This window comes from Diceros bicornis, chromosome 7 (assembly GCF_020826845.1).
Source record: "Diceros bicornis minor isolate mBicDic1 chromosome 7, mDicBic1.mat.cur, whole genome shotgun sequence".
Classification (NCBI taxonomy): domain Eukaryota; kingdom Metazoa; phylum Chordata; class Mammalia; order Perissodactyla; family Rhinocerotidae; genus Diceros; species Diceros bicornis.
Window position 1 is genome coordinate 39,673,745 of NC_080746.1, and position 13,094 is coordinate 39,686,838.

The following is a 13,094-nucleotide window of genomic DNA, read 5'->3' on the forward strand; positions in this document are numbered from 1 at the left end:
GTTTATTGCTGGGGAGAATTACCCATTCATTAGAAATGTTCTCATTAAACTCACATTTTGATTTTCTGCAGTTTCAAAATGGCAGATTCTCCATGTCAGACGACAGCCTTCCCTCCAGTTTGCCCTTTCTATTATCATCTGATGTCTTTTCAGGAAATAAAGACGTTTTATACCTCACTGTTTTTCCTCCTCAGATTTCATGTCTCCCACCCAAGAGCTGTGCTTGTGCATACTCTACTTACCATGGGTCTCAGCCTTGGCTTCTTATGAACCATCAGAGGCTTTTGTCAACTCTCACCGCTCAGGTCTTATCCCAAACCAATGAAATTAGAGAATCTGAGGTCTGGGACTAGGGCATCAGTATTTTTTTTAAAGCTTCTCAGGTGAGATCTAGTTAGAACCAGAGATGATCAGAAAGACCTAGAACTTCCTATTTATCCAACTTTGACAAGTTACTTAACCTCACTGACTTTTAGTTTCCTTACTTATGAAGTGGGTTAGTCATCCCAGTTTTCAGACTTTTGTGAAGATTAAACGAAATAAAATACCTAGGCTAGTGCCTCACGTGGAAGGCAATCAATAAATGTTAATCTGTATGTATAATTATAACAAATGTATGCACTCCCTGTGTGCAGGCACCATATCTAAGCATCCCTTGTGGCTGACCCAGACCCTTGCAGAGGAGTCATAAATAAACTCACATAAATTAGTAAGACAGTCACATCATAAAAGTCTCATAAGCCACATTTAAATCATTATCTCCTTTTGAACTATCTGTGTCCCTTTCCCACCTCACCAGCACAAACAACCTATGCTGAATGTGAATGACAAAGCAAAACAAAAGTAATGCTTCCATATAATTTTGCTCCATATTTGCTCATACTCCAGTGGGTTAGTGATACAACTTGAGGTCTAGTTTCCATAATGTTTCGTTATAGCCTCTATGCCTTGTTAATTGCAAGATAGACAGTTGATATTTAGCTTCCTAAGTGCAAGTGGCTACAGGGGTGGTGTTATTAAAGTGGCAACAAGCCACTGTTCACCTTAATGGGGAGCACAGCTCTAAACAAAAAGAAGATGCTCAGTAAATGTCTGTTGAGTGATTTAATAAAAAAAATAAAGGAGAAATTTGATATGGGATGCTTGCTTTTCTTATGACTCTAGTTCACTGTCGTCTCATACATGCCCAGATTAATCTTTCATTTCCAACTTGCCTGGACATCCTGCACAAAGTTAGTTTCTTGCTCCTACCCCCAATCTCTGGGCTCTCCCAAACCTTTCAGCCTTGTCATAGGCGCTTGTGGGGATTCTCTCCCTTTGAGTTCCAGTAAAAAAAATTCTCCTTTGCCATTTTCTAATCATTGTTCTCCCTACTCCCATGGCACTCATGTCAAGGACTCTTTGAAGGCCAGTCAGCATAGAGGAGCTGTGTCCCTTGCCAGTCCTTAGTATCAGCACAACAGCCTGTGAGCAGTCGCCCCGGCTTGCCCACAGCCCTACCAAAGCCCCCACCAAGGCCTGATTGGCACCTTTCTTCCTCCTTCCAGAGTCACTTTCAACCATTAAAAATAAATAACTTTATTTAATGCCCTTTCTGACCCATTTTGAACTCTTTCCCTCTTCTTCAAAGCAACACAGATCCATTATAGAAAATCTAAAAAGTACAAAAATGTGAAGTAGTAGAAAAGAGTATCACCTAACTACTGCTCAAATTACCACCACGAAGATAGAACCATTATTAACATTTTGGCTTATTTCCCTTCTGGTCTTTCTTCTGTATTTTGCTTAACACGATACCACAAGTCTTTCTCATGACATTAAGACCTTCTTAAATATCATTTAATGGCTGCATAACAGTCCATTGTAAGGATATTCTAAAATTTACTTGGCTATTTCCCTATAGATAGACATTTAGGAGTTCCTGAGAGGTTTCTTGAAGCAGCAAAACACAGGCTTCTGGGCTGGCCCCGTGGCTTAGCGGTTAAGTGCGTGTGCTCCGCTACTGGCGGCCCGGGTTCGGATCCTGGGCGCGCACCAAAGCACCGCTTCTCCAATCATGCTGGGGCTGCGTTCCACATGCAGCAACTGGAGGGATGTGCAACTATAACATACAACTATCTACTGGGGCTTTGGGGGGAAAAAAAACGGAGGAGGATTGGCAATAGATGTTAGCTCAGAGCCGGTCTTCCTCAACAAAAAGAGGAGGATTAGCACGGATGTTAGCGCAGGGCTGACCTTCCTCAGGAAAAACAAACAAACAAAAAAACACAGGCTTCTGATACCGGGGATGGGGTGAGGTGGGGAGAGGCAGGAGAAGTTGGAATAGCGGCCAATGAAGATTTTCCTTCTCCCAACCCCATCCTTGTATAGGTACCTTGCTGATTTTTCCTAGTGATGCATTACATTGTTTTCTTTTCTTTCTTTTATGCATCTTTAATTTTTTTTAAGTTTATATGACCTTTATTATAATATCTATAGTACTAAACATGATAATGTTATTATACATAAGAGGTAAAATGGAATATAACTCCTCTGTAATTACACCTATGGTTGCTATCAAGTTCATGATTGAAGGTCACAGTGGCTCTTAACATTTATTACAACTGCATTTCAACTGCGTAAATGTTATGCGAAGCCCCTTAAATTTTGAGATCTTCTCTCCTCTCAATGCATCTTTTAAAACCCAACTGGAGTTCTACCTCCTTTATAAAGTTTTCCCTAATTATCCCTTTCCCTAATTGCCCCTAAATAATCAATCAGTCTTCATAGATTTTTCTTCTCTAAAACTTTTATAAACACTCCCCGATATATTCCTGAAATTTCTCACCACTTAGAATTTCATCGTGTATAATCTGCAATGTAACCGAAATGAGTCATCTTGGTTTTTTTTTCTTCCAAACTCATTTTAAGTATTTTAAGAGAAACGTGTGGTTAAGAACTCAGGTTCTGAAGTCAAACAAACTGGGGTTCCACCATTACTAATGTATGACCTGGTCAAGTTCTTTACCCCTCTGTGCTTCAGTCACCTGTTAAACGGACGTAATAATACCATATTTCATCAATTATAGGATGCACATTTTTCACATTTTAACATAACTGAGTTCAGCATGCACCTTTCACTCAGTGGCATGTTAAGGTTTAATTGGCAGCATGTTTTTTTCTTTTATTAGTAACAGATAAAATAATGATGGATATTATAATCAATGGTATCAGATTCAATGAAATATATTTATGTCTACCTAGCTTGGTTATTGTAAGGATAAACGAGTTTTATGGTTTTTTAAAAAAATATAAAGCATAGCCGCTGGTACAAGATTAACATTCAATGTGTGTTAGCAATTACAATGTCTTACTACCCTTTTACATCCCTCATGGTGCCCTAGAAACTCCATAAATACTTGGTCATTGGACGAATGAGGATCTCATGTTGGGAGTGACTAGGTGATGGCTGGAACACATTGACATTAGGATGCGCTCTCCAAGACCCTTCAGAGATCAGAAAAGATCAGAAAAGAGTTGAGTCTGGTGTCCTCATCAGGACGGTACATATCTCTGGTGTCACTTACCTGGCTTTGTGATGGGCACGTGGAATTGCTTCCCACTATCCATGATCTCCACACCCTGGCCGAAGATGGAGAAGGGTTGCCTGGCTTTGTTCTTAAATATGATCAGGATGCTGTCACCCACCTCAGCATGAATCATTGGGCCTAAAGGCAAAACACAGGCCTGTGTGCATTACCATTGCTCTTTTCAACACTGATGTAATTTATGTGTAGGTAATGTTTGGCAAAATAAAACAAAGATTAGCATCTTCATTAATGTACTTCCTTTAGAGGGCGATATTGTGTAGTATTAAATATCACGTAGTGTTTGGCAATCAGACCAATCTGGGTTCAAATCTTGCCTCCTTCACTAATTAGAGAAGCCTGTGTAAGTCAAGGCCTGCCTGAGTCTTGATTTCCTCATCTGTAAAATGAATTTAATAACACCTTTCTCATAGGGTTACAGTAAGGATTAAATAAGATAATCTATGTGCTTATTTCAGTGCATTGAAATAAGTGCTTACATTTTTACTACTGCTCTGACATGATCTCCAGGAAAAGCCATATCCACATGATGTGGTGACTTTCCATTGTAATCCCCCTATGTGTAACCTTTGGTAAGTCTGAAATTGCTCACTATCTGGTAAATGGATATAATAATAATAATGAGGATCCAATGAAATAATGTGTATAAAAGGGATTTCAGAGATAACAAAATTAAAACGTTTACATATTGATTTATGATCAATAGAATAATTTCACTAATGCGTGTCCAACGCTATTCCTCAATATCTGGATACCTTGATGAGACGTGCACACTTCAGCTCCTCCTAGAAGCAACCAGCCTGTGTGCCAGTGGAAATTAGTCCACACCTCGCTGCAGAGGGCTGTGCTGGCAAGACTGTGGGATGCCGCTCGCCCATGCCAGATGCCTTTCACCTCTCAGTGCCCAGAACATGGCACAAACGCAGTTTGCCCTGCTCATGCCCCACATTGACAGAGCATCAAACACACAGGGGTCTTCAAGAGGCACCACTTTGAGGAGGATGGTGTTTCCATTCTCTGTTTGACTCCATTTTGGAAGCACCTTAGACCTGATCCCTATTTACTTGCATTCTTGGGCATTTATTGCATTCTCCATTCACAGAAAGATATAGTCATAGTAGGGGGGTCTGACCACACCAATCCATTCTTCACTGATTCAAACCATGGTTTTCATTTCTTTTCTGAGAAAGACCACTAAAGGCCTAAAAAAAATCTAAAATTTGTTGGACTGTTGTTATCTTTGGAAGAAAATATTTAGTATGAATCAGGAAGTGTTTGAAAAATGCTCATTTTTTTTAAAACAATAAAGCTAGAAATGAAATTTCTAGGCATGTTTTTAAACAGTAAATTTGGATATAGTTGCATATATTAAAATCACTATTTATATATTAACTACCACTTAAATTGCACATGCCTTGCTGTACTGGTGAGTAAGAGCAAATGCCTTCTGATTTATGGCCTGGAGGTCACAGGGAGCAGTCATGAATGGAGACGTACCTGCCCTTTGCAACTTAGGGAGCACAGGCCTCTCCTGAGCTACAGAAAATGAAAGGATGGGCCTCCTGCTCCCCTGGCTGACGTGCTGCTAGGCTGACGTGCTGCTAGGCTCTGATGAAGTCACTCGTTTGTGTCCTTTTACTGAATAGCCCAAACTGGGGCTCTTTGGGGGGCAATTCAGCCCCCTTGACAGGACCAGCACCTTTTCCTTCTTTTTTTTTGGGGGGGGGGGGGTGAGGAAGATTGGCTCTGAGCCAACGCCTGTTGCCAATCTTCCTCTTTTTGCTTGAGGAAGAGTGGCCCTGAGACAACATCAGTGCTCATCTTCCTCTATTTTGCATGTGGGACGCCGCCACAGCATGGCTTGATGAGTGGTGTAGGTCCATGCCCGAGATCTGAACCTGCAAACCCTGGGCTGCCAAAGCATAGCGTGTGAACCTAACCATTGTGCCAGTGAGCTGGTTGCTAACACCTTTTCTTCAGAACTCAGTTGACACACATAGCTCAAAAGAAGGAGTTTTCCCACTAGGGATGACTCATTTGGTGTGACAAACAAGCTTGCGTGCCAGTGTCAATAGATGGTGATGGTATAGGGGAAGGTGGGTGGGGCATTTAATAATTTATCAAGCTAGCAGTCGTGGTACCTTATTTTAATATTAAGAAGCACTGTGTAAAGCCACAATATTTATATGTTACCTTCTGATTTAAAAATAGGAATGGATTTCAAAAAGTCATCTAGAATAGCCCTCTGCCTTAAGATCTCATCTTCACAATGGGGTCAGCTGTGGTGACTCCCAGGTGAAGAAAAGTAGGGCAGGGTAGCAGGAAGAGCTTATGTGATCACCAGAGCAGGCAGCGCAGGGCATCAGGCAGGTGGAGTCGGTTCTGAGAAGGCCGTGAGTTAGCACCTCCCAAGCTGAGAGCCGGCCTTTCTCCCTTAGCACCCGTCTCACATAAGGGATTCCTCTTTAGTCAGAATTATTTTTATGGGGTATTGTTATGGCCGTGTGCATGGATAATCAGAGACCTTGAAGAAGTTATGCAAACACTCTGCCTGCTGTTGTGAGGCATCAAATTGTTTCAAATTAAAATGTTCTGGCTCAGCAGAGGGGTGGGAAAGGAACTCCAGGGTTAGTCTACTCTGACAACGTGGATTCCTGTTTGCGCGTAACCTGGTGGTCTTATTATGACTATTCTCTAGATGAGCTGAGCACACAGCATGCTCCCTGACAAGGCGAGAGCAGGAAGATGTCACACTTGGATGAATGCAGTCAAGCATTCCTGCCTCCCTTCTCAGGCATAAGTCTAACAGGATGTGTGTGTGTGTACGTGTGCCTGCATGAGCGCGCACATGTGTGTGCACGCTCGGGGCTGGCAGTGCACGGCTGAGATCTGTGCCATACCCAGCAGTCCTAAGTGCTCCTCTTGTGGTGGTCGGGCTTTGATCTCCACAAATTCTCCATTGGTGTATTCCCTGTATACCACCTTCTTGTACTGAGAGCCAATCCAGTTTTCAGTGTGGTTCATATATATATCTCCATGTCTGCAAATCAGAAGCATCAGAAGTTAAAGTTGTTGGAGGGTAGAAAAACCTTGAGTGCTTCTAAGTAACTTGGGGGTCCTTTGGAGCACTGCTTCCCAAACTTGGCTGCAGTCAGGATCTCCCTGGGAGCTGGCCTTCTGCACCAGGATCTCTGGGACTGGGGCCAGGAATCTGCATTTGAAAGTGCCTCCGGGGGTTCTGAGGTGGGCAGCCCAGCACGGCCCATGGTCTACTCTCGGGAGCCATTGCTCTAAAGCCCTGCTGGGTGCTGAATGGGGCCAGCCCTTGTCAGAGACTCTCAAGGTCCTCTTGAAGTTGCGCTTCTCTTCTTGGGACTAACTAACCTCATACACATGCCCACGCATGCACACGTGTGCACACCCACACTCTACCACCCTGCATTCCCCCAGATTTCATATGTGTCATTCTATACCTTGTTATGATTTTCCATTCTGAAAGATCTCAAGAAAGTCTGTGGGTTGTGTTATGCATATACCCATATACTAAGGTGGATACAGTTAATTCTTGTTATTCGCAATAGTTATGTTCTAGAAAGTCACCACAAACACTGAATTAACAAATACTTAACCATTGTTCCTGAGGGAAATACAGGTTTCTAACCTCCGGCCACAATATTTTCATTAACAGATCAACATACAACCTTATTTTATAAGTGTTTCTGTTTAAAGACATCTTATTTAATATGTATTGCTGATTCATCAACAGTGAATTCATGGCCAACAGCATTATAACTCATATCTGATGAAGGTTATCTAACACAGTTATTTCCTCCATAAGGTACATCACAGCCTTCTTGCACTTAGGACAATAGAGAGTGCTTCAGCACTGTGCTGGAGGGCCATTTTAAACAGCAAAATCACACAAAAAAGCACAAAAATGCAAAAACAACAACCAAAAATTGTGGCCCTAAATAAACCACAAAAAGGACCCTTATTGACAGTATGAGAGCTGAAACAGGAGGGCAGAATGAGGCCTTGATTGACCTCAGTTGGGAACATGCACATTGGGTGACAAAAATTTGCGCTGCTTTATGCATCTCTGCGAATAATCACAAAAGCACCATAAGAATTGATTTTGGGGTAACAAACAGATTTCAGCCAGTAGGCAAATTCACAAATACGGAATCTGTGAATAATGAGGATCAACTATGTATTTAATCTATCACCAAGATAGATCATCACAAAAGACAGAAAAAAAATATCTATCAATTTTATCTCCAAAATACAGTGGGTCTCACATCCTTCCATTTCCCACTGTTAAATGACCACATTCTAATCTAAGCCGTGTACATCACTTACCTGCATTAACTGGAATTGTCCCTAGTAATTTTCCCTGCCGTTCCCTCTTTTCTCTACACTGCAGGCAGAGTGACCCTAAACTATAACCTCGACCAAGTTCATCCTTGTGGAAAACCTTTTTTTTTTTTTTGTGAGGAAGATCAGCCCTGTGTTAACATCTGCCAATCCTCCTCTTTTTTTTTGCTGAGGAAGACTGGCCCTATGCTAACATCTGTGCCCAACTTTCTCCACTTGAAATGGGGTACCGCCACAGCACGGCTTGACAAGCGGTGCATCGGCGCGTGCATGGGATCTGAACCGGTGAAGCCCGGGCCACCGCAGCAGAGCGTGTGCACTTAACCGCTTGTGCCACCAGGCCAGCCCCCGGAAAACCTTTTTATGTTTTCCCACTGCCAAACTCCTCAATTTGGCTCTCATGGCCCTTCACTATCTGCCTCTGCCAACCTCCCAAGTGTTGTTTCCCATCACCTGCCCCACACGCTCCATGCTTGGGTCATTCTAAGCACTCACTCTCTTGAACACCATGTGCCCTCCCCATCTCCAGGCCATCCATGTGCCAAAAGCATGCTTCCTACCTCTTCAACTGGCCTACTCTTCGCATCCCAGCTCAAAGACTACTTCCTCCTGGAAGCTTTCCCTGACCACCTACCCTCTCCCCACCATGCCCCCCAGATGGGGCTGTGTGCTCCTGCTGTGAGCTCCTGCTGCACCTGCACTTTCCCTCTCACAGTGATTGCCTCATTCAGTATGATTACTCTAGTGTCTTCGCCATGGGGCATGAATTCCGTGTAGGAAAGGACCTTGACTGCCCTTCTTAGCACTGCTTCACCAGCACTTTGCATGATGCCTAGCACACAGTAGGTATTTAACAAATCTATATACACCTTCTACCCTATACTGTATACTTTCCAAGGGAAGAGAATTTTTCCTCTACTTTTATTTCCCAGGCGTCCTAGTAACATGTGTGGTCGTGACAAGCATAGACTCTAGAGCCATATTCTGCTGTTTTCCAGCTTTCCTCTTCTGCAAAATGAGGTGATAATAATGTGCTACCTCCTAGGGTTGGTGTGAGGATTGAGTTAAGATCTGTAAAGCACTGTGTGAGACACATATTAAGTACTATGTAATCACTTGCTCTATCATCATCTCACTAGGAAGTCGTGTGAGATGCTGAGCCAAAGCTGATGGAATGGGTCAAGTGTGTTGTGAGGGTCATATCAGATAGGGTTTGTAAAAGCGCTAGCAAAATCCCTGCTCAATAGTTGGCAGTTATTATTTCAAATCCTAGGTTAGTTTAAATACATGCATATCAGTCCCCATGCTCAGGAGTACTAGGATACAACTTTATCTCTCTAGAGCAACTTAATCTCTGTTTTCAAATTCCTTCCTACTGCACAAACCCTGGCATTATGCCGATGGTCCCATTTGTTGCCTTTCTGGCATCCTGAGGCCTTGCCAGTATGTTCTTAGGAAGCCCCAGGGAAGGACGTCCAGGTCCCAAGGTAAGGCAGAGTGTCTGCGCTGACCAGGACAATAAATGTCTCAGGGACCAACAGATGGTTTCAAAACCAGATGTGTCCCATGCTATGGCCTTGGGTCAAAGGGCAGAGGCAGAGCAACTGGGGTACAGAAGGGGCATTTGTTTCTGGGCTCCTATCTGCAGAGGTGCCACAGATGTGCTACTAGGAGAACTTATTTCAATTCTGTACTGCGTTTTTATCTACAGATCTGTTGTACTTTGAATATGTGAACATGCTCTTATTTCACTTTGCTTTTATTTATTTATGGGGAATATCCAGAGTGGCGGGGGCAGGGTGCAAACACACATGACACTCTCTCTCTCACTATGTCCCTTGGGAGACATCCCAGAAGACTGAAGCTAGAGGTTCCTGCCAGCCCAGAGGGATGGGGGACTTAGAAATTCACTGAGTTTCAAGAAAATAATGAAGGCTATATTTCTTACATATTCATGGGCTGAGATTATACACATGACAAAATTATTACACAATTATTTCTTTAGTTATGGCAGCCTTTTAATGAAATAATCATTTTAGAAAAGGCCAAATTGGTATATATTTCATTTTCTGCTGCACTAGCATCACTCTTTAGCTTGTATTGGCAGCACTGGTTTTGCAGGAGGGTGTGTCTGGTTTAACAAATGGGTTGGTGAATAATTGAATTAATTTTAAATTGTCCTGTCCTTGAGGCAAATCTTTTTAAAATGAAGTCATTTTATTTCTTTATTTATCCATAAGGTAGCACTGTTATACTCTCTTTTCCAAGAGTCTGAACCCTCGAAACAGAGGCTGACAAGTAAGAAGAGAAACAAAACATGTGAAGATTCAGGATAGTTGGATGTAGGAGTTTGTGTGTGGCACAGCCATAGAGAATGAGGTGAGAGCGGCAGGGGGTGTGTGATAATAAAGAACAGAGAGAAACAAGGACAAAAGTCAACATGCATGGTGGTGAGGACACGGATTTGCCCTACAAAAGGTCTATGTTCAACTCCAACTCTGCCAATGACTAGTTGGACGACTGAACTCCCTGTACCAAGTCTCCTCGTCTGTAACAGGGACAGTGATACCCAAGCAGAGGGCTGTTGTGAAGTGGGGGGTATTGACTGTGGGGGAGGAGGTCTGCAGGCCTGAGCCTCCATCCCTTTACTCTACCCCAGTGTGCTGTGGGCAGCTTAGGGCACGTAAAGAACCATTGCTCTTAAGCCTGCATGTGGCTGAGCCTTGCTGACTCTTTGGTGCTTAACACTGGCTGAGAGCATCTTCCAGGGAGGGTCAATCTTGCCGATTTTCTGGGTACAAGGCCTAGCAGAGAGACCTGCTCTTCCAATCCCAACTCAGGGACCTCTGCCAAGGTAATGGCCTCCTACCCTTCCTTGGTTGTCCCCCACCATATCAGCGCTCCATCAATGGCCCATCCTCAGTTCCCCTTCCCTGCAGTACTCAGTCTACAGTAGCCCACCCTCTCACCCCGGATCTACACATCATCTCTGCCTCCCGCTGCCTCCTGTTGTCTTCCCGATCCCATGATCACTGTGGGATCTGCCTCTTTCCCTAAACTCTTTCCCTCTAGACACTCACTCAAAGGTCCATCGTTAGTCCGAGAGCCACGCTTGGAACCAGCCACCACTAGTGGAGGTGTACAAGCCTGCGGCCAGCGTGCCCTCAAAACGACTTCCGACTCCTTTCCTGGAAGGGAGACAGGCAGCTTCCCTAAGCTTTTGTGCTCCTAAGTAAAAGTTTCTGTCTGCCGGAACTGTGCAGACAAAACCAGGGCATTTTTAGGTTTCTGCGTTTGGTAAACGTCCACAGAGCATGCGCAATCCCACCCAAGAGACTCGGCGGCTTCGCCTGCGGTACCTTTCCCCTCCTGCGTCCAAGTGCTGCTTTTCGAACTCCCAGTTTTTGTTAGGGGCATAATCCCATTCTACCTCTTCAGCGGCGATGTAAAAGGTTCTTATCATCCCGTACGGCTGCTCAGAAGGGTCCTTGTTGCCACAGCTGTTGACCTCGTATATCTGATTCATGCCTCTCGTGAAGTGGTGCAAGGTGGAACAAAACACCCTGAAAATACCTGAAAGAGAAAGGGCTTGTCATGGTGGGTGGACCTCAATTTTTTTGTTTTTGTTTTTGTTTTGCTGGCAAACTTACATATTTTATTCCAAAATAAATAATCGGTAAGGTGGATTTTTTAAATATCAATTTTGTATAGTATTTTTAAATCACATCCTAAGGGGAACAAATTACTTTGACTATATTGGCTTATAGGAAAAAAATACTATCTGAAATGGAAAAATGAAACTTGCAAAGTTGCTGCCAAGAAATACTTTCTCTGGGTCTTCCCTGTTGTACACACCTATCAGAAGACAGTCACTTCTGGAAAATGCACTGATAATTATGATTGTTTTAGCCCAGCCCAGAATTAATTACCTGTATGGTTAAGATCCTAGACAAAGTTCACAGTAGGCTACATTTCTGAAGTCATGTATTTTGCCGTAAAGAATTTCATAAACTAAAAGGCGCAATACACATGTAAGATGTTATCTTTATTATTGAAGCCAAATGTATTACTTCATTAAGCCCTTGAGCAAAGGAGGTTCTCATTTCCAGTGGTAGGTCTACTTTACGCCAGATGACAAGAAAAAAGAAAAAAAATCAACTAGATTTCCCTACCTAATACCAACAATCATGTCTGACTGAGAATCATGTAATTTCTTAAACTAAATTTTCTAGGTGCAATGGTATCAGGTAGATATATCTTAATTGAACTCACCATAAAATCATATAAAACAAAATTATTGGAATATATTAACTCTCAGCGAAGTTACTGGATCCATAAATCTTCCCTTCCTCTAGTAGACTCTGTTCTTAGTGTGTGCCTCTCATAACTATCATTAACTATCCACAATGCACAGAGATAGCTACACATGTCTACATATTGCCAAATTACCCATTCAGGATGAACAAAAACCATTGGTTCAGTGGGTACCCCAGCACCCACAGGCACTGACTAGGACCCTCATGAGGAAGGGTCTCTGTGAAACCACAGAGAAGACACCTCTGAAAATAGACTTGGAAAGAGCTCCTTTTTGCATATGTTGTTTTCCAGGCAGTCCATTATTTATGTGATCATCATGTTCTTCAATAGTTGAGGAATTATCTTCTCTAAGACCAAAGAGGAGTTTAAGGCCTTGATTGTGGTGTGGTTTCACAGTTGTATGCTTATCTCTAAACTCATCAACTTGTATATATTAGATATGTACAACTTTTTGTATTTCAATCACACCTCAATAATGTGATTTAAAAATAAAAGAACAAAGAAAATGTTGTTGCAGCCTACAGTCTACTCTACCCAAGCTTTGGACACTCTTTTTGGCTTATAGACATGGGACGGGAATTGGTAAAATGACCAAGCTTTTAAGTAGTCACAGATTTATACTCACCATCAGACGTAAATAGGGAAACATTTTATGAAGCTCTTTAGAAGCCTGTAGGGCACATGAGTAATACTCAAAGCACCGGAATAAGTAGCCAAGTCTCTAAAATTATTCCATCCAGCTCTAGTTTGAGTGCTTGTTTCTATGGATTAAAACTATTTGGCTCTCTCCCTCCCCTCTCCTCTTTGGTCTTAAAG

At 42.7% G+C, this 13,094-nt stretch overlaps 1 protein-coding gene across 1 annotated transcript in view; it reads right to left on the bottom strand.

Annotated features, from left to right (window-relative positions):
* HEPHL1 (hephaestin like 1) overlaps window positions 1–13,094 on the bottom strand; it is an 82,324-nt gene that overhangs the window by 11,433 nt on the left and 57,797 nt on the right. The window contains exons 12-14 of the mRNA XM_058545399.1: window positions 11,321–11,534; window positions 6,488–6,627; window positions 3,567–3,707 (exon numbers count right to left, since the gene is read on the bottom strand). Of these exons, the coding sequence (XP_058401382.1) occupies window positions 3,567–3,707; window positions 6,488–6,627; window positions 11,321–11,534 (495 nt within the window). The remainder of the gene's footprint in view (window positions 1–3,566; window positions 3,708–6,487; window positions 6,628–11,320; window positions 11,535–13,094) is intronic.